Source organism: Coptis chinensis, chromosome 8 (genome assembly GCF_015680905.1).
Source record: "Coptis chinensis isolate HL-2020 chromosome 8, ASM1568090v1, whole genome shotgun sequence".
Classification (NCBI taxonomy): domain Eukaryota; kingdom Viridiplantae; phylum Streptophyta; class Magnoliopsida; order Ranunculales; family Ranunculaceae; genus Coptis; species Coptis chinensis.
The window spans coordinates 140,528-168,009 of NC_141463.1; the positions used below are offsets into that span (position 1 = coordinate 140,528).

Sequence of the window (27,482 nt, forward strand, 5' to 3'; positions counted from 1 at the left end):
CGTTTTGTAAGACGACCATCTTCCTTGCCAAATAAGCCATGGAGAGTTGGTTTCCACCACCATTAGCCATTGAAGTAAAAGCTTTCATAAGACAAAAATTTCGCAACAGGATTGACTATGATGCTGCACCATGTCCACATGTATTGATTGACAGCATTGGTTTAAGTGGGATGTCTTGTGGTTCTGCCTTCCACTTCGTCAAAGGCTTTAACAACCTCCATCAATCCCATCACCTCTATCTCCACCGCATTGCTGGGGGATTACGGCTGTGGCGAAAAGGAGAAACAATTGAGGGTGGCTTAACTTAAAAATATTGATTGACGGAAAGTGTGTAGGGGTAAGGTGATCGATCCATGCATTGCCTTATAAGAGTTTCACTAGATGTTAATTGACCTATACTTGAGCGTATTGATACACCAAACATGACTGTTATATCTTTGTTGCTGATATTATTTAGCTTATTGAATCCATTTTGTGTTAGTGAATTATTCTATCCTTTCTTTTTCTTTATTGATAAACAAATAAACCTCACCTACAATGCTTGGATAGTGCATACATTTGCAATACTAGTATAGCTATGAAATAGAAGGTGGAGTCATCCACCAAATTGAATCCATTGGGTGGAGGTATGACAACTCTGCTAGAAAAAAAAATGACCAACTCTGTTATTAGTTTTTATGAGTTTACATCCTAAATGTTCTTAATTGCAAAAAGAAGAGCTTGGAACTCAGCCAAATTATTTGTTCCATGTACAACTAGGATTCAAAATCTTCGACAATGTCATCTCTTAACACCAGTCCCTCTCAAGGTGGGCTCTCTTGGTGGAATGAGTGAGAGCAATTTGCATATCTCGCTTGTAACATCTTTTAAATTTGCACTTGTCCTAATTAAATCAGGCTTGGCACCTTTAATTGAAAGTGCAAATGTTCCTTGCTCTTGCTAGTCATGTTTTTCAAACTGCTGTTTGGAAGCCTTGTCATGCTGTACCGTAGGAGCCTGGGAGGTTATCAATCTTGTTGTGATTCTACTTTGAAGTCTGCTTCTCCGCTATTGTGAAACTTCAGGACTCGAGACACACACTGACATCCAATATATAGATGACCATGTTCATGTCTCTCAACCTCTAGATTGCACCAATTGCATATATCAGCCACCTGAAAATGGTGTGGTGCAAGAAAGTCCGCAGAAGGCACAACAGTAGATATACATTAATTTCCCAGACTCCACTCTATTTTTTCTGCCATATTTGTATGGAAATTGCTTCAGGTTGCATGTTCTAGGCTTCGAGCTAAACGTTGATAGTTAATTATTGTTCTGTAATTTGGTTTTGTTCCTTGGCCAACAACGTCTGGAGTTGGACAAAACTCATTGCATATGATTGTCTATATAATTTTCATTGGATACTTCAGGAGCTATTAGTTTCCCTCTACGTTTTGGTCCATCTGACAATGGACATCGTCTCATGACTACTTGGTTAGGGAAACACTGAGAAAACATTATGGAAACCAGAAGCACTTTGCATTTATCTATAGGATTATAAATACCAAGGTTTTGCCTGTCAATGCAAAGATGATACTAAAGGACCATCTACGCACGCATGGGGCCTTCTATAATATAAGTAAATAATATAAAAAGAACACTCATTTCTTCTTTCATTATAGCAAGTCCAATATAAAGCTGCTAAATTGGGCTGCTAAAAGTGCCACATAAGCCTTTTAGCTTGCCCAATCAAATTTGGTTCCTCAAAATAAAAAAACCAATCCAATCGTGTTTTCTGTTTTGAAGTGCTGAATGATACAGTCGGTATAGTTTCTACCGTCCATCCATTATTTTTTGAAATTTTTTTGGACGGACGACACGCTTCGTGCCGTTCAATCCAAATTTAACACCGCGGAAGCAGTCCGTCTCCCGAACTTATTATATCAGCTGCTAGCGAAGGTCTTAACTTTGGCTGAGTTTTTGACTCTTTCTAAATTTAAGACCCTTTTAGCAGCCCCCTTTCCAATGACATTTTTGTGGTTGGGGTGCTATTATTTGCCTTTAGCAGCCCATATATCCCCCATTGGACTTGCTCTTATGTATATCCCTCTCTGCTGTTGAAGAAGAAGTTGAAACAATGGACTCCTACTCTATTAATACTTCACAACACTCCAAGAACATTGCTTGGTTTTTCGGCGGTGGCATGGTATATGGTTCCCTCTCCCACTTCATCAAAGGCATCCGCAATAATCATCCCACAAACATATCTCGTGTCATTACAAGTTTGCAAGCTGCACCTCGTACTGGAGTTCACTTTGTTGTGTTTTATGGTCTAGCCAATGCATTCAACCTTGGTATGATGTACGGTCGTCAGAAGGAAGACAATTACGATAAGGTCCTCCCTTTTGCTGCTGCTGTTGGATTGGTTAACGTGAAACGAGGTCTCCGCTTTGCGTCTACATGTACATTACTATCTGGTGGTCTTGCTGCTTTACTTTTGAATGGTGATGCAATTATTCAACACTTTACTATAGAAGACAAAGACACACAATTAGATGATCATTAGTTTGAATTTTTCAATAGTTTCTAAGCTTGATCTGTAATTTGGTTATCTCAGTTGTTGTTTTTAATTATCTATCCTCATTCCTTCACCATATGGGATATGTGTCCAGATTAATAAACCACTTTCATCAAAAAATCATTTGGATTCCTACTCAATTGCAACTAAACAAATTCACGAAATCAATCCATACAACCAATGATGATCATGTTACTAATCTGTTATGTACCTATTTGAGAAATGAACAACCAATTTGGAGTACCATGAGTGAGAAATTCCATTCCATGAAGATAACCAACACAATCATAGACAAAGTTTTGGTTGAATTAAAAGACCCCCTCGACGCGAAAAAGGCATTGAGTTTCTTCCACTGGTCATCTCACCAGTTTAAAAACATTGAACATGGAGTTGAATCTTATTGCATGGTTGTTCACACATTAGTTCGAGCTAGGCTACTTGTGGACGCGAAAGTTTTACTTGAAACTGCTGTGAGGAAGAGTTGTAAGTATGATTCTACTGGATTTATTGTTGTGGAAATGATGTTTAGTAGTTACAAGAAAATGAGTTCAGTTCCATTAGTATTTGATTTGTTGGTACAGACTTATTCGAAATTTAGAATGTTTGATACTGCTTTTCAGGCTTGTAGGTTTATAGAAGAACATGGGCTTTCTTGTAGTATTATTAGTTGTAATACTTTGATTCATTTAGTTCAAAAAAGTGGTAGGAATGAATTGGTTTGGAAGATTTATGAGTTTATGATTGAAAGAAGAATATACCCGAATGAGAGTACGACTAAAATTATGATTAATGCACTTTGTAAGGAGGGAAAGTTGCAGAAAAGTATAGATGTTTTGGATAGAATTCATGGGAAGAGATGTTCTCCTGGGGTGATTGTTAATACTTATTTAGTTTATGGGATGTTAGAAGATGGGAGGATAGATGAAGGTGTTGTCTTAATGAAGAGAATGTTACAGAAAAACATGATCATTGATGATGTAGCTTACTCTTTGATTATATTTGCAAAGTTGAAAGCTGATAACTTGGAGTCAGCTATGGAATTGTATGATGAAATGCTTAAAAGGGGTTTTCATGCTAACCCCTTTTTGTATACGTTATTCATAAGAGCGCGGTGCAAGGAGGGAAGTATTGAAGAAGCCAACAATTTGATGCAAGAAATGCATAGTGTGGGTTCGAAGCCGTATGATGAGACATATAATGCTCTTGTTGAGGGGTGCTCCGCGGCAGGGAGAATTGAAGAAAGCTTAAGATATTGTGAAGAAATGGTGAATGTAGGATTCTCGCCTAGTTGCTTTGCTTTCAATGAGATGGTTAGAAAGCTTTGTGATATAAGTGATGTACAGAAAGCCAATGCCATGCTAACTGTTATGTTGGAGAAAGGTTTCCTCCCAAACGAGGCCACCTACGCCTACCTTATGGATGGATATGGGAAGGAAGGTGAGGTGCAGGAAGTTCTGAAACTCTACTATGAGATGGAATATAGGAAGCACTCGCTCGGTTTTATGGCATACACATCGATCATCAGAAGCCTATGCCAAGTTGGGAAACTGAAGGATGCAGAGAAGTATCTACGAGTTATGAAAGAACGGTTAATAGCCCCGAATCAAACTATTTATGAAACATTAATCAGCAGCCACTGTCGGAATGGTAACATGGTAAGAGCTCGTGAGCTTTACGATGAGATGGTGGGGAAAAAACTAACTCCTACTTGTGATAGTTTTACAGCGCTGGTGGAAAGAAATTCATAATATTAGGTTGAGAAAGAAAGCAATTTCTACAGAGCTGTCACTGTAGGCGACTGTATTAGTAAGTTATGGTCTTAATCAAGAGCTGGTGCTGATTCGGATATTAGAAATGTTTTAATGAGGAATCATGAAGCAGAGAGTATAGCTATTTGTGTCAAGTTCTTATGTGCTTGAACTGGAAACGCATGGGTTCTGAGAGTGGCACGATGGAGGAATTCTGTTACAACTTCCACGAACGTCAATATCTTCGAATGGCTAGAGTTGGGCAAAGAGGATGAACCTTAAATGCTGTCGTCTTGTCATCATGCATACACTTCGGTTAAATTTGCATCACATGGATTAAACATTACTGTATTGAGCTCTTCTCTTGATTGCAAATAATCTGCTTCTGGATGTATTTTTTCATCAGGCCGCATGCTCTCCCTATAAGCCAATTTCCATGAAAAATCCTGTAAATTTTCACCTGAATGCACACGCGTTCATCTTTTAACAGAACAATATTAGAATTTTCACTCATTGAGTCATTTACAAACATCACAATAAAACATCCATCGTCCGAGGTTGATGCTTGTTAATGCGTATGCTAATCTGTACCTTCGTACAAATAATATTTAACAGTATAACCATCTAAAAAAAAATAAAAATTGCCAATTACAACATCAAAAACTCTCTTTACAAAGTTTAAAGACTCGTGTAGAGTTCCTCTAAAACCTTCTATTCTAGCACTGTGTTCCATGACTTCCATCTGAGGTAAACTCAATTTCTTGCCCCCCATTTAACAAAGTTTCATCACGCCAATGTCCCATCTTTGACACCACTCTTCACAATGGCGTAAAGTCCGTACCTCACATGCACATTAAGAAACATTTCCTGACACGTAAGATGATCACTAGACAAGTATACTTTGTAAGCAGTTTATAGACTATAGATTAAGATTTATGCAGAGTACAAAATGAACTACCAGCATGCTACTTTTGATGTTCTAACCACTAAAATATGATCGGTTTTATACAAAGACCTTTTATATGCTTAGTAAACTCAACAAGGCAAAATTCCTACTCGGTTTGTTTTTGGGCTTTTGAATGATTTTTGATTATCCAAACCAGGAACAGAAGGGGCATTTGCCTTGCGGAATATGTCAGGAGAAGGCTTCTCCGACTTGCCGGGGCTCATCAGCTTCTTCTCAACATCTTCAAATTTGGCAGTAGCCCATGGTACTGTTCCAACATTCCGAGCAACACTTGGTGCATCAATGGTCAGTGTAGACACTTCAACTAGAAAAGCATAGCATGTGTTGCCGCATGCAATACATTCCAGCTGAACATAACCAAGAAAAAATGTACGTGGGGAATTAACAAAAATATGGCTCCAGTTGATATACCACCAAGTAGAGCAAAAAATATGTGCTGGTAAAACTCAAGTAGAACCGCAAAAAAATTATTGGATTTACCATCTGTAGGACGCCTTTGGGGTGAATATTTTACAAGGAACTGTCCTGATTCTAGAGGCCATATGTTAAAAAAATTATAATAATGAGTCGGGCTTTTGTAAAGCAAACCTATATTACAACTTTCATAACCCCAAAACACATCACACTGTCTGAATTTAGTGTAGTAAAATGGGACAAAGCCTTTATTGCAAAGACAATTGACTAAAAGGTGGAACCAGGATGCTAGAACGAGTAGTTAGCAAAGGCAAGATAATGGGGATACTAAGCACCGATTCACTAAACAACAAGTTTACACATAAAAGTACATTTCGGTGTAGTTAAAGGTCAAAGAGGGATTCCGTGATTCTGTAAGATTTTTACTGATTAGGAAAAGCTGCTATTAGCTTAGTTAAATCCTTGGGAAGGGCGCCTGTGTATCAGTATAAGTTCTATTCTCAATCAATAATCTAGACAACTAGATGTAACATTGTGCATTGTTGATGAAGACTTGGTTACATTGTCCCTCCCATCACTTTAACAGGACAGTGGCATTGAATTAAGTTTAATTAGACAGAAACAGCGGAAGAGAAAGTATAAATCTGAAAACTTGACACATACAAAATTCTGTCACAAAAAACCATCAGGACGTCTTATTGTGGCCTTTAGATAGATTCTATCAAAAATATTGTCTGAAACAAATACAAAGCGATATTGTGGCATCTTTGGCATCGAGCATCTGTCATCTGTTGACATACCAAGTAACAAGTTGAGTGCATACCATACTATACTAGCAATAAGTACTATAAAAAAGTATTCAGAAAAGAATTGTTACCTGCATGCGCTCTGATTCCTCAGGCTCGTTCTTTGCCGTCTCCTGTGCAGTTGGACCTTCCTGCTTGGAAAGGAATTTCAAAAGATGTTAGTTATACAAATACACGAAAAAAATAATGCGCCCAAGGTGAAAAATAACTGAATAGAACTAACCATTCTGCATATAGTATCTAGACCATTGATGACAGTAACATGGAAAAGTAGAAAACTATAAAAAATAAGGGGTATAGTGGGACGCGGTTTTTAATATAGAAAGCATCAATATATTCAAGTATTCAACTCTCAGTAAGTAAAAAACAAGAGCCCGGTTCTGTAAGAAACTTATTCCAAAAATATACTTATTGTTAAGTAAACAAGAAAATCAAATTGATATGAACAAACCTTTAATATCAACAAACAAACAAACCTTTTAGTTCAACTAATGAACTTAATTTACCAATGATTAAATCCGAGCCTAGTGAAGATTCACTATGTCCTTAAGACAGATTTTCCCCCTCACGGTGCTTGAAGGTTGATGGGAAACTATCTCCCAAGATAGAACGGATTTCCTTCTATAGAAAGCTAGCACTTCAATTCTATAGACTCAGCGAACACAACATAGTATTTGACTAAGAACAGAGGGAGAAGAGAAAGATCAGAACTCTGTGTGATCTGGTGTATTTTTCTCTCCAAATTCATCCACTATTTATAGGTGAGTGGTGCCTCTTGAAAAGAACACAAACACTCTTGGGAAAAAAGTAAGCAACTCTTTGAAAAGTCACATGTTTCGAAAAGACACACCATTTCGGCATAAAGCACTGTTTCGAACCAGTGCCTATTTCGAAGGTCACACCTTTTCGGCATGATGCACTGTTTCGAACCAGTGCACATTTCGAAAAGTCGCACCTTTTCGGCATGATGCACTGTTTCGAACTAGTGCACCATTTCGAAAAGGTTTTTCTCACTTTACGTACTGTTTCAAGATAAAACCCATTTCATCTTAAGTGGGGTAACTTGGGAGACAAACTACTCATTCATATTTAAATGGATTTGAGCAAATCATTTTTCTAACAATCCCCCACATGAATGAAAATTTGGCTTCTTTTATCATAAACATTGGATTTCTGTTCTTTTACAAATGAAAAGATACCGCATCAGGTCAAGTAGCATGGGAGGCCTTGAACTTGCCTTAGTGAAAGACGATCGGATTTAATTGGACGATCAGTAGACTTCTATTAATGTCCTTGAACTGTCAGCCGTTTGTATAAACCTAGACAATCATCTTCACGCGAGCATCTTCTCGAATCTTTGTTGGTTCTCACGTTTGTGTTCATTTTGGCCTTGAACACTTCTTGGTTTCGGATAGTGCTTTTTTGAGACATTTGCCTTTAAAATTCTCATAGAAGCCCCCACTTCCAGACTAACATAGGTGATTTCTATAAAGAGTATCCCGCAATACTCCACTTGGATAACATAACTTTCCAAGATATAGTAAATCATTAAAAGCTTGACTTATCCCGGTTCTCGCTCAAGCGGATATATGCACCGCCTTATATAGGAATGGGTTAGAGTATAATATTACTCTCCGGTGCTAACCGAGTCACAAACATAATTCATTGGCCCATTGAACCTAGATCTTGGGATCTCCAAATAACTAGGTTGGTTTTTCCATTATGATGACTCTTGGTTGATTATCTCAAAGGCTTGAAGCCCATTCCCCTTGATAATCTTTCTACTTGCTCTCTTGTTAAACCTTTTGTAAGCGGATCCGCAATGTTATCTTTTGACCTTACATAGTCGATTGAGATAACTCCATTTGAGAGCAATTGTCTAACGGTATTATGTCTACGACGTATATGTCGAGACTTCCGTTATACATGCTACTCTGTGCTCTACCAATAGCAGATTGGCTGTCACAGTGTATACACACTGCTGGCACAGGTGGAGCCCAGTTTAGAATATCCTCTAAGAAATTTCGAAGCCACTCTGCTTCTTCCAAAATTGTCGTCTATGAATTCTGATTCCATAGTGGACCTCACTATGCGTTTGTTTTGAGGATTTCCAAGAAATTTATGCATCTCTCTAGAGTAAAACACCACATTTGATGTCTTTTGAGTAATGCTTCAACAAATTTCCAATTTTGAATTGATTAATTCAAGGAGATTCATAATCCCCCACATTTTACCAATTTCTCATGACAAAGTCAATAAATTGGAAAACTATTTAGATATATGTTTAGCAAGTGAGACGTCTTATTAAAGAATGTCACATATCATTCATATAGTGTCGAAACACTTCTAAGACCTCAATTTTGCTTATAAGTATGCTTACAGAATAATATCTTAAACAATCTTCTTTATTGGCACTCTTTGGCGCAATAGTAAAACACATACATCTTACAAATAATAAAATATTTTTAGAACCCTTTTAGCACCAGCCATTCCTAACATCTGGAATAAAGCAAGGATTCTCGGAATCTTGGATCATAATTCCCTCCAAGTGTGGCATTACCACCACCTTGTTGGCTTTCAAGAAGTCCATTCCAAGAATGACTTGAAAATGGTCTAAGCGAGCTACCATCAGGTCCACCTTTCCTCGCCAGTTGTGCATCTTAATGTCAACTTCCAAAGCGAGTCCTTTCACCGGTTCGGCTTCTTGGTTCAAGCCTCTCATAGAGCCTGTACATTCTGCGAGTTTCAATCCAATAGCCTCGGATACATACTCAGAGATTAACGTATGAGTTGAACCAGTATCTACCATTGCTAGTAGACACCCGTAGTTGTTGAGTTCCACTTCTACTTAACATAAGGTCATCATCGGGGACCAAAATATTCATACCATTCAACAAACTAGTAGGTAAAGCAAATGAAATAGGAATAACATTAATAGGAGAACCTTGGTGGTGTTGTCATTTCTATTCTGAAATAGAAACCCACTATCTTATTTACGAAAACCAAAAACATAAACAAATTATGTTCACTTAAGAAGATACACTTTCGAAATTCAACGAACCTTCTTTGTTAAGCTATTCTCAAGAGCCTTTATCGTTCACGCTGCTCTCAAGAGGCTTGAACGCCCCTCCTCGTGTATAGACCAAGTGATTGTTTTGCGCAAGTTATTAAAACAACACGCGGTCGATTTTAAGTACTTTTTCGCAAAACCAAAATAATGAAAAGCCGCCCGCTATTTGTTTAAAAAAATTCTGAACGTCGGGACACCAAGCACCAACAATTGCATTGTGTACGTGTTTAAACCAAACGGTTTAAATCAAACGGTTTAAACCATTTCTTGCTAACAGGTGGTACCGTGTTTAGCCTTTTCAAAAATTCGCTTTTTTCCAACTGATGCCTTGTAACATACTCCATGCACCGATTCAAACATTTTTCCAAAGTCAAGATTTGCCAACGGTGTGGTCCCATGGTCTAATGGTAATGACATATCCGTGTCTCTTGGTTTGGACAAACAGTTTTAACCACCCGCCACGTGTCTTGTTACCAATTAACAATTGCGACTGTTCACAACATTAAAGTGTGCATTGACCAACCCAAGTTTGTTGAAAAAAAAAAAATTTACGTCAAACTTAGTTAGTTCTTAGTTGCCAACGTTAAAAGAAAACTAATAACCAACTCAGATGCACCCCCAAACGTTCCTTCCTTTTTAAGAAATCATTGAACCTTTCGGATGGATATGTAAGACCAAGACATTGTCATATACTGTCCAAGCAATAAAATTACTTAACAAAGTCATGTCCCGAAAACATACCTGACTTTCTTTGTGTTACTAAATTGTATTAGTATTTACCTGTAGACACTTTCATATTGTCTCACACCAATAAAGATTGTTAGTGCATTCAAAGTTAACAATAAGTATAGCCTAAATTAATTCAACCAAATTAATTCAAGGCAATAAAAAAGAAAGATCTGTCTTAAGTTTGTAAGAAACTTATTCCAAAAATATACTTATTGTTAAGTAAACAAGAAAATCAAATTGATATGAACAAACCTTTAATATCAACAAACAAACAAACCTTTTAGTTCAACTAATGAACTTAATTTACCAATGATTAAATCCGAGCCTAGTGAAGATTCACTATGTCCTTAAGACAGATTTTCCCCCTCACGGTGCTTGAAGGTTGATGGGAAACTATCTCCCAAGATAGAACGGATTTCCTTCTATAGAAAGCTAGCACTTCAATTCTATAGACTCAGCGAACACAACATAGTATTTGACTAAGAACAGAGGGAGAAGAGAAAGATCAGAACTCTGTGTGATCTGGTGTATTTTTCTCTCCAAATTCATCCACTATTTATAGGTGAGTGGTGCCTCTTCGAAAAACCAACACAACACTCTTGGGAAAAGTAAGCAACTCTTTGAAAAGTCACATGTTTGAAAAGACACACCATTTCGCATAAAAAATCTTTGTTTCAACCGGTGCCTATTTCGAAAGGTCACACCTTTTCGGCATGATGCACTGTTTCGAACTAGTGCACATTTCGAAAAGTCGCACCTTTTCGGCATGATGCACTGTTTCGAACTAGTGTACCATTTCGAAAAGGTTTTTCTCACTTTACGTACTGTTTCAAGATAAAACCCATTTCATCTTAAGTGGGGTAACTTGGGAGACAAACTACTCATTCATATTTAAATGGATTTGAGCAAATCATTTTTCTAACAGGTTCCTCTATGACCGGGTACAGCGATTGATCTCCGTACGTTTGTACCACACACACACACATCTTGTATCTCAGCACACACACACATATCTCGGAGCACACACACAGGTATCGAGGCACACACACATTTCGGATTCGGATCAACGGCGAGATAACACGGTTGTAGAGATGATCTCTGTACCCGGTTGTAGAGATCTCAAGTCCCTAAAACAATCTTATTCTTGCAATCCTGAACCAAAAAAACGCAATTAGCAAAAAGTCAACTACAATCTTGAAGAGGTGCATACTTACCCACGTTAACAAGTATACCAACGCATAAACCCATTTATAATAATAATAATAATAATAATTGTGGTGGCCAAATATCGTACATACCGATATTTGCTATTATTTTAATAAAATTTTAATACAATATCGACATGAGGGCCGATATATTCATGATAAATTTAAGGTATACAGGATAAGAATGGACACATGTAAAAAAACTATTGGAAAGACACATGTGGAGCAACTATAAAAAAGAGTTGAGACAAAAGAAAGAAGGGACACATTCATATTCACACACTTTACTTTTTATATTTTCTCGCGCACCAGAGAGAGAAAGAGTGAACATTGAAAATCACTATTAATGAGTAATGAAAAGCTTACTTGATCACAACATTCTCTTATTGTATCTCACAATAATAATAATAATAATAAAGCTTAAAGGCTTAGAAGTGATCTCTCTTACTTCTCCCTTTCCCACTCACATTAATCAATTCCTCAATCGGCTTCACATCCTCCACTTATGCTCCTCCTCCTCCTCTTCTTCCTCTTTCTCTTTCTCTTCATCATCCTTCTCTTCTTCTTTGCTGTATGTAACTAACTTTCTCCGTTTCTTTCTCTTATCATTTTCTCGGGATTTCGTGTTGTTGGGATTTGATTTCACCTTCTTCGTCGTTATTAGTGCTGTCAAAACAGCCCTCAAGCCCTTCGCCCGACCCGGCCCATGAGCTGAAAAAGCCCTCAAAATAAGGCCCGTATTGATTTGAGCGTAGGGTCGGCCCGACCCTCAAACATATGAGGAGAAGGTAAGAACCTAGAGTTCAAACCTACAACCAGACCCTAATTAGGCTCTCATTCAGGCCCGCAATAAGCCCTCATCTATAATTACTTTATTACCATATCAAAGTTTTGTTTTACTTAAAATACCCTTAGAGTTATAGTATCTACCCTTTTAGAAATTGGGTAAAGTCCACAACCATATTTTCATTTCATTTTAATTATATAGATTCGTTCATTTTCCTGATCTTATCAGAAAAAGAATGTCTCAATTTTCATAAGATATATAACAAGTTTATATTGTCTTAGGTCAATCTATAGGTGGTTCAAGTTCTTCGTTATTGATAGAATGGGTTCCGACTGGCCAGTTATGACAGTGGATGGGGCCATAAACCACTTGAGACTTAGAATTATGTATTTGTTCCTCATTTTGTATGGTTGGATCCCAAACATTAAACATGTATTTGTAACCAAAAATCAATACTCTATTTTGGGTCTAAGTGTTTGTATTGTAGTATGGGATAAAATCAGTATTTCAATATTGAATGAAGACTGCTAGTCTGCTCCAAAGATTACAATGAGGAAAAAAAGATCTCTAACCCACCACTCAGCCCGACTCTCTAATCTGGCCCTCAGCCCTCTATAATGGGCTGAAGGCGAACAAAACTTAATACATTTTCTATTATCCCGTTTTGTCCCGGCCCTCAATTCATAAGGGTTGTAAGTTTTAGCCCGCCCAGCCCGCCCATTTGACAGCACTACACTCGTTATCACTGTCTGAAATCCTCGCTACTCCTACTCGTCATATATTTCACTAATTTTCAAGCATGGGCCTTTTGCGTAGGAACTGTGGGCCTATAAATGTAGGCCAATATAGTTTCATACTCATAGTCAAGATACCAAATATATTTATTTTCAAGTTGTTGATATGTCACGAGGTATTTCTCTTTTTTGAGTCTTAACATGAACATTGACGACGTTGTGTTTGGATTTTGGTAAAGCGTGGAAGATTATTAATACACCTTAAGCAAAAATTGCTTCATTTAATTGGACTATATCAAGATAATGTAAAATGAAATATTAGCTAGTTTGGTCATGGGATCAGTCGTGGTAAAATACCAAAAACAAAAATGAGATCTAGAACTTAGAAACTATTGACTGTGCATTGATTCCAAGTTCTGTGCTATTAATCCTATTATATTATAGATCTAGTTTAGAACTTAGACATATCAAGGTCATGAATATGTTGATCTTGTCATCGAACTGCATTATATCTGTCTACTTTTTGAGTTGTATATATAGTTTTCTTCAAAACTTGTTCACCTATACATACGACTGCAACTATCATAGAACAGAACACTACAATCCAAACTTGTACGAAAAGAATAACGTTTGCCAGGAGAATGGCATCTTGAATATATGTGTATTGTCCTCAACAATCATATATTTAACTTACGAAAGCTGGTACTTACAAGAAACCATTAGTCCTCTATCAAGTTTTGAACTATCCTATAAACTAATTTCAATGGCTTCTTTTGCACCTTTGTATCCTCAGGAAAGTTCTCTACTTCTCGAAAGATTTCCTAGTTTTGGTCTCGAAAGGACCAGAAGAGTTTCCCATGCTGGACTTGATTTTTTGTTCCAGGGACACCATATGGTTCCTTCTGCTTTGATGCGATCTGTTAAACCCAAGCGATTTGTCAGTACAGAGACGCAAACTCAAACTGGATCTCTTCAATTTGATACTTACATGGCTAGAATGGCGAAACAGGTGCATGAGGCCCTTGATGAGGCAGTACCATTGCGACATCCCCTGAAAATTCATGAAGCAATGAGATATTCGCTCCTTGCTGGTGGAAAGCGAGTCCGACCAATTTTATGCATTGCCTCATGTGAATTAGTGGGAGGTGATGAAGCAGCTGCACGTCCAATTGCCTGTGCAATCGAAATGATACATACCATGTCACTCATTCATGATGACCTCCCTTGTATGGACGACGATGATTTTCGTCGTGGAAAGCTTACTTGTCACAAGGCTTTTGGTGAAGAAACAGCAGTACTTGCAGGTGATGCACTTTTATCTCTTGCATTTGAGCATGTAGCAACTGAAACCACGAGTGTGTCTTCTGACCGTGTGGTTCGGGCCATAGCAATACTGGCTTCAGCAGTTGGATCAGATGGGCTGGTAGGAGGTCAAACAGTTGATATTGCTAGTGAAGGAAAAATAATTGATCTGAGTGAATTAGAGTATATACACTTGCACAAGACAGCACCGCTTTTAGAAGCTTCCGTTGTTTGTGGAGTGATCATGGGTGGGGGACACACTGTCGATGTGGAGAGATTGCGAAAATATGCAAGGTATATAGGTCTTCTGTTTCAAGTGGTGGATGATATTTTGGATGTTACAAAGTCTTCAGAGGAATTGGGGAAAACGGCAGGAAAGGATTTGGAAAGTGATAAAGCCACATATCCTAAGCTGATGGGGATAGAGAAAGCCAAGGAGTTTGCAAATGCATTGGTAGCAAAAGCTCATGGGGAACTTTCATATTACAATAGCATAAAAGCTGCACCCCTGTATCAGTTTGCTAATTACATTGCACAAAGACAGAATTAGTACTGCAGGTTAAGAGAAAGATGTTATTATTGCATTCCATAGAACAGAACAGATGAACAAAAATAAGTTACTCAACATATCAGCAGTCCAAAATCTTGGATAAGGAGATGTTATTACTCTGTAGATCATCTAAATAGACTTGGGACTTGCATTTTGGTTCCACTGTATACTAAGCTTTTGCTAAAAATAGGTTCCCAGGTTATGTGTAGGCCTGTTTATCTACACTTTACTCTTCTTTATAATCGTAGATCTCATTTAGCCAGTTGTGCTGATATTGAAATTTACTTTTGGCTAAACTTCAGATTATTTACATCTTGTTGCTTTGAATTGTTCTGATTAATTTGAGTAAATTATACAACAAGCTGCTATCCATTAAGGCATTTGATTCATGACTGGTGGCGCTACTGACTGTTGAAAACCCTCGTGCACTGCTAGCGTACCACACCTCCATACCTTTGTACAGTCAGTTGCTGGAGTTTGCTTTCAATCTGATCAACTCTGTCTTCTTTTCCAAATGCCTCCGGTACAATACCATGGAGCTTAGGTGTAGCACCAATGTTGTATCTCACCATTACACAAGGTAAATCCCAAACGAGATCAATTTTACCTTGCTTACATGATTCTGTAAGGAGTAATTCATAGCTATTTGCGAATAAGAACGGTTTCTGATGACCCCCCCTCTGTGTCACTGTCATTCTCTCCAAAATCTCCCCTGCCTCCTCAATCACACCCTTGTTAATCAGTCCACTGCATACTGAATTCACCAATGCGAAACTTGGTTCCAAAGCAGTCTTTAAAACCAAATGAAGAAACCATTTCAAAACATTACGGATCCTTTCTTGTTTGAAATAAGCATCGAAAAGGATCGTATAAGTAGTAACATCTGCCTGCACAGACTTACTAAGCATCTCGTCGACTAATTTGTCAGCTTCAGCTACCATCCCAAAATCAAAAAAGTTTTTCAATTATGTTTTTTTTTTTAATATTTAGAGGGTTAATTCAACAATTATTCTGTAGTACAAAACATTCATATCTCCATTATGGGCTCAACCAACAATGACAAAACTCGGTCTTTTGTCTCTCTGTCAGGAACACCATGCCCATCTCCATACTGATACATGCATTGAGCCATTCGAGCAAGGTTCACTACAGCTTCTATATAAGTTTGTGAAAAAACTGAATCATCCAATCGATCTTTGTTCAACTTCTTCCATAAGTTGCCGATCATATATCTAATATACTCGCAAGCAACTTCTTCTGAGACTCCAGTTTCATGCATGTAGCATTGGATTGATTTTGGCACATCACCTCTTTCAAGCTCGGCCTATGTATAATAAAGAGAAGGAATTTGTAGGTTATATATTCTAATTATATTTGTAATACTCTATCCAAGGCAGTTAGGCAGCTGAGACTAGTTTAAGAAATGTTGCATTATTACACACCTTTGATGTTCCTAAATCATCTGAAAGTCGAAGAATCATTGATGAAGAACGTATAACATTTGGGCAGCTTCCTAAGCACTCTAGAGCCTCTTTAGTGATATCTTGTTCTATAAAGAAATAAATATGAACTAGCAGAAGGGGTCCTGATATTGAAATACATGCATTGCTTAGATATTCGCCAAATGTTGGTGTATACTTGTTGTAATACCACTTTGCCTCCACCAAATAACTTTTGCATAAATCTGTCCACTGCGATAAAAGTTCAAAGGAATTAACTAATTAATGTGGTAACTTATATCAATTTATCAAATGTATTATCTAATAACATGCTTAATTGGGGACATACCGATTGCTTTAGGTATGGTATGGCGTCCCAACCTTGTTCCTTCAGAATAACATAAGCCATTTCGTTTACGGTGTTGTAGAGGGCTAGGAAGCATATTTTCATATAATCCGGAAGTTTTCCTATTGTGTTGATGTCCCATCTATAAATGTCAAACGAATTGAATCATGGCCATAGTATATGATACACTGATGTAACGTGAGCTAATCTTATACTAACCTCTCAACTGCGGCAGTAAAAAGCGTAAGCTCATCCAAAGTGCCATAAATATCGTAAACATCATCGATGGTTGTTACAAATGCATTTAGTTTTGTGAGCCCTTTTCTACAGTAGTCGAATCTGGGATCACCTATCACTCCAGTTGTCCAAAAGAAACACTCCATCAACCTGTCTCGAGCAAAGCTCAACTTGGGATGGGAGCCTAGACCAAGATCCTTCCACCACCTAAAACATAAAGAACAGATAGACAGTACGTCAGGACTGACCACAAAACTGAAATTAAGTTGGAGATAAAGTAATCCAAACTCTTAACGTCAAGCAACAAATATAGATAGCCTATCCCTAACCTTGACATATCCTTCAGATCACACTGGTGTATTGCTTGTACCATATTGAAATCCAAAATTGCAAATCTAAGTAGATCAAGATCAATATCTCCTTCTTTCATGCATATATCAATATACCATCTAGCCTCATATCTTAGCATTCTCCAATGCAATGGAAGCTCCAAAGAGTGGCTTACTAGCTTAGTTAGTCTTATTTCTGTAGGTGTCTTGATTTCCTCAAGATGTGTGGTTGTAAAATCCTTAGCCTCATCCAGGATATCCTCCCCTTCAAATGCAAGGTTAGAAGCTTCATACAAACTCAACATTCCTTTAATGTCTTCGTGTAGGCTTGATTTAAATCGTCCGCTATCATCCTTCAAGCAATTAAAAACATCTGTATCCACACACAAACAAGGAGTTATGTGATGTCCCGGATACGAATTGAAGTACCTAACATCGATAAGAGACATCCCATTGGAATTTAAAGCAGAGTTATTCATCCCAGTTTAAGGGTGTTTTTTTTAAAGGATTTCATACCTTGGGATATTTTATAGCCATATTGTCTCAGTAGCCTAAAGTAGAGTGACACAGCATGAAGGTCCTCCTGATCAGGTCCAAGACTGCTTTTGCTCATAGCTATGCCACCTAGGAAATTCTTGATTTCCTCTTCGAAATGGTAACTTAAACCCATCCTACAGAGGTTATCGATCATATCTAGCCTATATAACACTCCCACCGCTCCTGAATTATTGAAGATAGTAGACCTTACATTTTCCTTTAACTTCTTTGCTTCACTCTCCCACATCTTTCCCTGCAGACTTAATAGCTGTTGAATTAGTACAAGTGAACATTTTATGACTACACAAACATAAACGGTGATCATATATTACAACAGGATGCTGACCATGTATTCACTCTTTAATGACTGAATAAAATCGAAATCCCAAATGCTAGGCTGGTAATTTGCTGATCTCCTAACTACTAATGATTCACAAGTTTTAGTAATTGCAGGACAATGAGCATGCTGAATTACACAGGATTTAACACTCAAAGCTCTTTCCGAAACATTTTTTGTTGGAATATGAGTCAAGAAGCAAGTGAGAGATTGGAGGTTGAGACGGCCCATTGCCATTTCGTTTTCAACATTTAGTATATTACAACAACAAGAATACATTGCAGTTATAACACAGTTCTACACATGATACATGTTTATACAGAAGCTTCTATAAGGTTTTTTTTTTTCAATAACCCATTTAAAAGAATAAGGCTTATCCCTTAGACCCTTACGAAAGTGACACAGATGAGCATGGCCATGCATATGAGTATATCCCAAATAGGTGGAGCACACAGTACAGTCTGCTAAATAATCTTGTTCATCAAGGAAGGAGCATTCGATGTGTACATTTTCTAAATCGTACCTAAAAAGGAAAATAAAAAGAGATCAAATTGGCCATGAGACAGGCCAATAATATGATTCAATAATTAGTGCATTTTTCTTGATCAGGTCCTTACGTAAAACATATACATCTTTAAATATTCTAGATTTGTTGGATCTTGTCGATATTATTTCTTACCAAACGACATCTTTAATATAATCTTTTACTCATCTGCTTTACTTCAATCATTTCAATGTGCGTATCTTCCCTTCCGGGCTAAAATCCGATCATTTGGCCCAGACGGCAGGACATGACTGCCTTTATTGTGCTGATAGTAATTGAGCATTGCAATCAAGTGGCACACACTGACACACATGACACACCTATGCACTTAAAGTTCTATGTTTTTCCGACTAAACAAGTGAGAAAACCTCACTGTTACAGCATTCCCAATGCAGGTGAAAAAGAGGGGGATGTGAAAATTTTCACCTCCTTTTGGTGCAAAACCAGTGCCCAATGCATAGGTGAAAAAGATGGTGACTATTTTCTCAAGTCATTCCCAGGATAAAACCTTCAACCGAAATAGTGACTGACTTGTGAACTTCTGACGGGATGTTTGTTGAAGTATTCACACACGGCTATGTGTGACTTGAGTCACAAGTGTTTCCTTCCTTGTGATGCAAGTATTTCTTTTCTTAGCTGATTTGGTTGTTCCTTTTATTGTATCCCTTGGGTAGCAAGTACTTTCCCTTATTGTAATCCTTGGTGAAGAAGTCACTTTCCTTGAGAAGGAGAAAGTTTCTATTTTGTATATTGTAAAGTTCATTATAAATCTGAGAGAAATTTAGTCTTCCAATATATTGGAGAGACACCAAAATTTCTTATTTAACATGGTATCGAGCTAAGTAACGATCCTTTATCTTTTCTCGTTTTTAAGTCCTCTCTAGCTAGCTATCATGACTAAGCCCGACAATCACAAAACTCCACCATCGATTTGTCCTCTAACAACTCTCTCAATGATCAAGGATTAACCAATGATCCTTTCTTTGTTCATCACTCGATAGCCCCTCCGCTATTCTCGTTTCTCCATCTCTCTCGGGTGACAATTATGGAACTTGGGTTCGAGTATAACGATGGCTCTTAGTGCTAAAACAAGTTGGGTTTTGTGGATGGTACAATCTCAAAACCTGAATCTCAAACCGATCGCATAAGTGGGGCGTTGTAATGATTTGGTTAGTTCTTGGATCTTAAACTTCGGTATCTAGCGACATTAGCAGTGATATCTTGTATGCTAACACGGCTGCGAAGTTTGGGCTGATTTGAAGGAGCGGTTCTCACAATCTAATGCTCCGAAGATCTATCAATTGAAGCAATCTATTGCATCACTAAAACAAGATGAGTCGTCTGTGTCCGCTTATTTTACAAAACTCAAATCTCTTTGGGATGAACTCAATTCATTATGTGTTATTCATCCGTGTTCTTGCGGTAATGGGAAAGCTAACATGGAACGAACTCAACAAGATCAAGCAATGGAATTTCTCCAAGGTCTCCACGATCGTTTTTCGGCTATTCGAAGTCAGATTTTGTTAATGGAGCCTTTTCCCAATGCCACAAAAATCTATTCTTTGGTACGTCAAGAGGAGAAACAGCAAGAGATTCACTCTATGTTGTCTCCTACACCTGAAGCTGCAGCACTCAACACCACAAAATCCAGATTTCATATGAACAGTCCTCAGCCCCGGCCTAATGTTTTTGGCAACAACCAAAGTGGAGGATATCGAAAACCGCGACAACGCCCGCACTGTGAATTTCGTGGTAAGGATGGGCTTGGAAATCTACTTGTTACAAGTTACATGGGTTTCCTCCAAAGTCGGGGACTCCGTTGGATCTGCTTCAACATCAAAACTTGAAGATAAGCTTTGTTGTGAATCCTCCAGTTATCACTTTCGGGAACAATACAATAAGTTGCTTGCAATGCTTTCGTCGGTAGCAATAATTCTAATGCTCACCTAGCGGTATAGCTCTTCTTGTTCCTCCTAGTTCTATTTGGATTATAGATCTTGGTGCAACAAACCATATGTGTCATTCTTTGTCTCTGTTTTCTTCATATAAATCTTGTTCCATGCCCTCTTATGTCCAATTACGGATGGAACTAATTCTTTAGTTACACATATTGGTAATGCTTGTTATTCTCGCACCTACTATTAAGCTTGAAAATGTTTTCTACATTCCATCTTTCAAGTTCAACCTCATGTCGATTAGTCAAATTTGAAATCTCTTAATTGTCAACTGATTTTTTACATGATCGGTGTGTTTTCCGGGACACATTAACGAAGAAGAGGATTGGACAGGGTAGCTATCATGAAGGGTTATATTATTTTTCGGTCTTAAAATTCGGCTTTAGCGATTATCAAGCCACCTAGTATCGATCTTTGGCATTGGCGGTTAGGGCATTTGTCTTATCGTTCTTTAGAAATTTTAAGCCAAGATGTTCCGTTTATTTTGTGTTCAAATAAAAGTGTTTGTCAAGTTTGTCCATAAGCTAAGCAACACCGTTTACCTTTTCCTTCTAGTAATATCACTACTAGTGAACCTTTTCAATTAATACATTGTGATATTTGGGGTCCTTTTTCTTATCCTTCATTAAATGGGTCTCGTTATTTCTTGACTATAAGTAGATGATTATAGTCGATGTACACGGATCTACGATGCATGTTAAATCTGAAACAAAAAGATTTATTACAGTCCTTCTTTGCCATGGTTAGAACACAATATAAAACTCACATTCATACACTCAGATTCAGGGAATGGTCCTCAACTATTCTCACAAATCCAAAAGATGCGTTACGATAATGGTACGAGTTTCTTTCTAATGACATGCAGTCTTTCTTCTCAGATCATGGTGTTATCCACCAAAGAAGTTGTGTGGCCACACCACAACAAAATGGTGTAGTAGAGCGCAAGCATCGTCACCTCCTTGAGGTTGCTCGTGCTTTACGTTTTCAGGCTCATTTGCCTTTAAAATTTTGGGGTGAATGTGTGCTCACCGCAGTATACCTCATAAATAAAATGCCCTCACCTCTTTTGTCTGGTAAAAGTCCACATGAGGTCTTGTTTAATACTAAGCCTTGTTACTCACATTTACGAGTGTTTGGTAGTCTTTGTTACGCTCACAATAATAACATCAAACACAAATTTGATCAAAGAGCTCAACCTGGAATTTTTGTTGGTTATCCCCATGGTCAAAAGGGATATCGTATTTTTGATATTACTAGTAGCTCTATTTATGTCTCACGAGATGTTATTTTCTATGAAGGAATTTTTCCTTTTCGTGATCTAAATAAATCCGATTCTTCACCACCTTGTGTTATTCCTCTTCCCTTGAATGATAATGATGTTCTTGACATTTCGAATCACTCTCATAATCCGGTTGAAGTTGAGATCGATACTAGCAGGGAAGAAACTGTTGTTAATGTCGACAACTTGGAACTCCCTGATGTGGCACCTGCTATTGTTCCTGATGATCAAGGAAGGCATATGCCACCACGTGATCGTCGTCCTCCTGTAAAACTTGCTGTTTATGTATGTAACAATGCCACTCATGATAGCTCATCCACTCCTTCCAATTCTAAGTCAACAGGTACTCCCTATCCTATGAATCATTTTCTCTCAAATTCTAATTTTTCAATTACGCATAGAGCATTTCTTTCCAATGTTTGTTCTAGAGTAGAGCCTAAGTCTTTCAATCAAGCCATTAAGTGTCCACAATGGCGAGCGAAGAATGCAAAAAGAAATAGAGGCCCTTGAACAAAACAATACTTGGAGTATCACATTTCTTCCTTCCAACAAGAAGGCAATCGGATGTAAATGGGTATTCAAAATCAAGTATCATTCTGATGGGACAGTGGAGCGATATAAGGCCAGGTTAGTGGCCAAAGGTTATAATCAAGTGGAAGGGTTGGACTATCATGACACATTTTGCACCGTTGCAAAACTTGTTACTTTTCGTACTTTGTTGTCTGTTGCTGCGGTTAAGAATTGGCCATTACATCAATTGGATGTCAATAACGCCTTTCTGCAGGGTGATCTTGATGAAGAGGTTTACATGACTTTGCCACCGGGTTTTGCACGACAAGGGGAGAATAAAGTTTGTAGGCTAAATAAGTCTTTATATGGCTTAAAGCAAGCTTCACGTCAATGGTTTGCAAAGTTCTCTTCAGCACTTATTCAGGCTGGATTCATTCAATCAAGGTCAGACTACTCCTTATTCACTAACATCAAAGGTACCTCCTCAACCTTTGTGTTAGTTTATGTTGACGATATTGTTATAACTGGGAATGATGATCCAAGAATCCTGCATTTAAGAAATTTCTTGAAGCCAAATTCTTCATTAAAGATCTTGGACGTCTTAAGTACTTTCTTGGTATCGAAATCGCGCGCTCTCGTAAAGGATTATTTTTATCTCAAAGAAAATATCTTCTGGATATTCTCAAAGATGCTGGTTTGAGTGGTGGTCGTATTTCAGTTTTTCCTATGGAACAAAATATACGGTTATCTCCTGATGATGGCACCTTGCTTCCGATCCGACTTCTTATCGCCGAATTATTAGGCGACTTATCTATCCGACCACTAGGCGGATATCACTTATTCTGTTAGCATTCTCAGTCAATTCATGACATCTCCAAGAAGTAGTCACATGGAGGCAGCACTTCGAGTTCTTCACTATCTTAAAGGTTCAATCAATAAAGGAATTTTTTTGTCATCAACAAACTCTCTTCACTTGCATGGTTTTGTGATTCAGATTAGGCGGGATGCCCAATTACTCGGCGGTCTACCTCGGGATATTGTATTCTTCTTGGCTCTAGTCCTATCTCTTGGAAGACAAAGAAGCAAAGTCAAGATATCTCGTTCTTCACCGGTTTAATATCGTGCTATGACAACTTTAACTTGTGAGCTTCAATGGTTGTATTATCTACTTTCAGATCTTGGAATTCATCATTCATCACCGATCAATATGTACTGCGATAATCAAGCAGCTATACATATAGCTGAAAATCCAGTCTTCCATGAGCGCACAAAGCACATTGAAATTGACTGCCACTTTGTTCGTGAAAAGATTCAAAAAGGACTTGTCGCACCTCATTATCTGCCTTCTTCAAATCAAATTGCAGATTGTTTCACCAAACCGTTAGGAGCAGATTCATTTCATCGTCTGATCGGCAAGCTGGGTGTTATTGACATACACACTCAGCTTGAGGGGGAGTGTTGAAGTATTCACACACGGCTATGTGTGACTTGAGTCACAAGTGTTTCCTTCCTTGTGATGCAAGTATTTCTTTTCTTAGTTGATTTGGTTGTTCCTTTTATTGTATCCCTTGGGTAGCAAGTACTTTCCCTTATTGTAATCCTTGGTGAAGAAGTCACTCGCAGAAGGAGAAAGTTTCTATTTTGTATATTGTAAAGTTCATTATAAATACAGAGAAATTTAGTCTTCCAATATATTGGAGAGACACCAAAACTTTTTGTTGGATCTTGTCGATATTATTTCTTACCAAACGACATCTTTAATATAATCTTTTACTCATCTGCTTTACTTCAATCATTTCAATGTGCGTATCTTCCCTTCCGGCTAAAATCCGATCATTTGGCCCGGGGCGAGACATGACGCCGCCTTTATTGTCTTGATAGTAATTGAGCATTGCAATCAAGTGGCACCACACCGACACACATGACACACCTATGCACTTAAAGTTCTATGTTTTTCCGACTAAACAAGTGAGAAAACCTCAACATTCTGGCATTCCCAATGCGGTGAAAAAGAGGGGATGTGAAAATTTTCACCTCCTTTTGGTGCAAAACCGATTACCCAATGCATAGGTGAAAAAGATGGTGACTATTTTCTCAAGTCATTCCCAGGATAAAACCTTCAACCGAAATAGTGACTGACTTGTGAACTTCGGACGGGATGTTGGATTCTGTCTCGTGTATTTTTTTTTTAAAAAAAATAGGTTTTTTTTTCGGACTCATTCCGTCTCGCATGATTTTTCGATTTTTTTTTTTTTTTTTTTTTTCAGAGGGAATGTTTCATTCCGTCCGGAGCGTTTTTTCGATTTTTACGTCCAGACGGAATCTAACATCCCGTTCGAGATTATTTTTCACATTTACATTGCGCAGCTTCACCTTGCTTTTCACCAAAACGGTGATAAGAGGGGGAAAAATTGTCTGCGTGGAATGCTCTTAAGTTACCTTGCTATGGGCCAAATAATACAAGGGCCATGCTCACTTAGGTCAACGAACATAGTACAGTACCTAGTCTAGCCCATTAACAAAACATTTTTCTGAGTTTTCAAATAAAAATTAAGGAAAACAAATTCCACACTAATTTCTCAATTTCTATCGTGATATATCGCCACATATCGTGATATTTTATTATGATTCCAACAGCCCAGTTCATTGACATGTTTTTGCTAGCTTTTATCCAAGAGGGACGCTCCTTTTTGTTTCTCATTCTTTAAGTTTTTTTTTTTTTTTTTTTTTTTTTTTTGGAAATTTTATTAATAATGATAACGAGTTTTATAAATAATTAGGACAAGCGTGCAACAAGTTGCGCCGCAAGTCCTTTTTGAATGACAAATCCTATCATCCTAAAAACAAACTCGTTAGAACCAACTGTCATTAAGTTGCAGTCCATAACTTTCTGCAATTTCTTAAGGAGCTCAACAGATTGTTGTGCCAATAAATCAAAAGTGTCAAAACTGAAAGGAATGAAACAATACTGGTTAGCTTTACAAGCCTCCTCATATTTCTCAATTTTTTTTGCTGCTGCTCTATTAGCTGCTTCTCCCACCTCAAAGACTCCATTCCCAAGCCCTACCAATGGAGAGACTCCAGTTACATTAACACACGTATGTCTCGCCTCAGACCAACTGTAGATCAATACATCCGTAGGTTGAAGTGTCGATCTCCCCTCATTCGGATCAGTAAGAAAATTCAAAGGAGCCTCCTTCTTCACTTGTACCCAGCCCTCCAAAATGCATCACATAAAATATCTCTGACATGATCATGTCAGTATTTGAAACCTATAAAATATCTACAATGTGCTGCATGGTCCCCAAAAGTATCTAGTCTACTCTTTTTGCAAACAGGGCATAGACCACCATCAGAGTACAAAGGAATCATGAGACGGTACCGAAAAATAGAACGATATTCTACCGGTGACATCGCTGTCCAAGTCCCTCCATCGGAATAGCAAATAGAAATCTTTTGCATGTTACATTTCAAGAAACATCCAATGACTGCTTTCTGACGAGCATATAACACAAACTCCCTCTCAAAACCAGCAACAATCTTACCATAAAACGCTTCCGCCAAACTTTTTTGTGGTTTTGAGGGGACGGTAACATTCACAGCTATAGAACTGAGGTCAAAATCGGGTAGACAAAGACTCAATGCACTGCTAGCAACATCAAGAATCTCATCCAAAGGTACTGGGCCACAACTCCTAAGAATGTGGTTCTGAAGCTCAGAAGTCTGACAGCGGGATGCCACAAAAGCAAAGGTAGAGACATCAGTGGCACAATAAACACCTAACCCACCAATACGTAACGGGAGTGTCGATAAACGCCACTACTGAATCACCGGTCGGGACCATCGAAACCCATGATACCACTAGAGAACAACTGCGGAGATGCCGATCAAAGTTTTAGTGCCTCTCTAAACAGGGATGGTGGACTAGTACGAATCGAAAAGGCCAACTTAGAGAGCCCTACACAAGCACGTAAGAGCGCTAACTCACACTGTGGATCATCCAATGCAGCTAAATGGTCCATCAAAGTCATAACCTTTTTAACACGCTTGCGAGCAAGGCCCATGACAAAAGCTGAATCAGTACTGACCGCACCTCCAAGCAACTTGACCCCTTGCTGAGGATGTGACAAAGCTGAAGGAAAGAGACCGGGAGTGGAGCAACGTGGATCCAGTGATGGCCAAAATATCTCAGTTTTAGCCACATTAAGAACCAACCCGTAAGAAGGTCTTTCTTTTTGAATCATACCCAAAACTTTCGCCACCAGTTCTGTATCTCCAATCAGTCCCATCATCTAGGTATCAAGCCTGTAGCAATAACTGACAACTGGACTAGATCCGTAGAATCAGGGGATGCAACACCAGCGCAAAGAGAAATCCGTAGAATCATAAGTTGTCGATCATATGTTTAATATAATTGCGAGCAACTTCTTCTGAGACTCCAGTTTCATGCATGTAGCATTGGATTGATTTTGGTACATCACCTCTTTCAAGCTCGGCCTATGTATAATAAAGAGAAGGAATTTGTAGGTTATATATTCTAATTATATTTGTAATACTCTGGGCAGCTTCCTAAGCACTCTAAAGCCTCTTTGGTGATATCTTGTTCTATAAAGAAATAAATATGAAATAGCAGAAGGGGCCCTGATATTGAAATACATGCATTGCTTAGATATTCGTCAAATGTTGGTGTATACTTGTTGTAATACCACTTTGCCTCCACCAAATAACTTTTGCATAAATCTGTCCACTGCGATAAAAGTTCAAAATAATTAACTAATTTATGCGGTAACTTATATCAATTTATCAGTGACTGAATTAACAGTAAATGTAAAGGTTATATTTCGTTAACATTACTGGTGTAGGCAATCTTTGGAGAGAAAGGTGTTTGAGGGGTTGAATTGACCGAGAGTTCGTATGGACGAACTGCCTACATATCAAGTTTTTTTTTCTGGTGGGGGGAGATTTGAATCAGGTAAGTTTCTTTTCTCTTTATACAGGCAAGATGCCCGCACTTCCTCTTCTCCCACGTTATGTCAAGTTCAGGACTTAGGGCTCTTTAATGAGTCATGATGGAGGGGCGTGGTGAGTAATGGAGTGCGC

General features: G+C 38.1%; 4 protein-coding genes and 1 long non-coding RNA gene across 7 annotated transcripts; 3 read left to right on the forward strand and 2 right to left on the reverse strand.

Moving 5' to 3' along the window:
* The first annotated feature begins 2,015 nt into the window (after nucleotides 1-2,015).
* On the forward strand, nucleotides 2,016-4,708 carry LOC147479094 (Pentatricopeptide repeat (PPR) superfamily protein). Of its 2 annotated transcripts, XM_086580745.1 has the most exons (2): nucleotides 2,016-3,040; nucleotides 3,178-4,708. In XM_086580745.1, the coding sequence occupies exon 2, from the start codon at nucleotides 3,295-3,297 to the stop codon at nucleotides 4,303-4,305; it is 1,011 nt and encodes a 336-aa protein (XP_086436871.1). In that variant the 5' UTR covers nucleotides 2,016-3,040; nucleotides 3,178-3,294; the 3' UTR covers nucleotides 4,306-4,708. The 2 variants fall into 2 exon arrangements, with proteins under 2 accessions (XP_086436871.1, XP_086436870.1); XM_086580744.1 differs by having other exon boundaries at nucleotides 2,016-4,708.
* On the forward strand, nucleotides 2,117-2,545 carry LOC147479095 (mitochondrial import inner membrane translocase subunit TIM17-3-like). Its single transcript, XM_086576319.1, has one exon. The coding sequence runs from the start codon at nucleotides 2,117-2,119 to the stop codon at nucleotides 2,543-2,545; it is 429 nt and encodes a 142-aa protein (XP_086432445.1).
* A 76-nt stretch (nucleotides 4,709-4,784) lies between the features above and the next one.
* On the reverse strand, nucleotides 4,785-6,755 carry LOC147479096 (uncharacterized). Of its 2 annotated transcripts, XR_015206224.1 has the most exons (3): nucleotides 6,716-6,755; nucleotides 6,564-6,623; nucleotides 4,785-6,474 (listed from the first exon to the last, which is right to left on the reverse strand). It is a non-coding gene; the product is annotated as an uncharacterized LOC147479096 (long non-coding RNA). The 2 variants fall into 2 exon arrangements; XR_015206223.1 differs by lacking the exon at nucleotides 6,716-6,755 and having other exon boundaries at nucleotides 6,564-6,678.
* Nucleotides 6,756-13,603: 6,848 nt separating this feature from the next.
* Nucleotides 13,604-15,131, forward strand: LOC147479097 (geranylgeranyl pyrophosphate synthase 7, chloroplastic-like). The gene has a single exon (XM_086580227.1). It carries the CDS (start codon nucleotides 13,781-13,783, stop codon nucleotides 14,867-14,869), a length of 1,089 nt encoding a protein of 362 aa, XP_086436353.1. The 5' UTR covers nucleotides 13,604-13,780; the 3' UTR covers nucleotides 14,870-15,131.
* On the reverse strand, nucleotides 13,762-18,376 carry LOC147479098 (terpene synthase 10-like). The gene is made up of 7 exons (XM_086580226.1): nucleotides 18,104-18,376; nucleotides 17,737-18,010; nucleotides 17,221-17,593; nucleotides 16,874-17,098; nucleotides 16,658-16,796; nucleotides 16,312-16,560; nucleotides 13,762-16,193 (listed from the first exon to the last, which is right to left on the reverse strand). Exons 1-7 carry the CDS (start codon nucleotides 18,371-18,373, stop codon nucleotides 15,897-15,899), a joined length of 1,827 nt encoding a protein of 608 aa, XP_086436352.1. The 5' UTR covers nucleotides 18,374-18,376; the 3' UTR covers nucleotides 13,762-15,896.
* Between the last annotated feature and the right edge of the window lie 9,106 nt (nucleotides 18,377-27,482).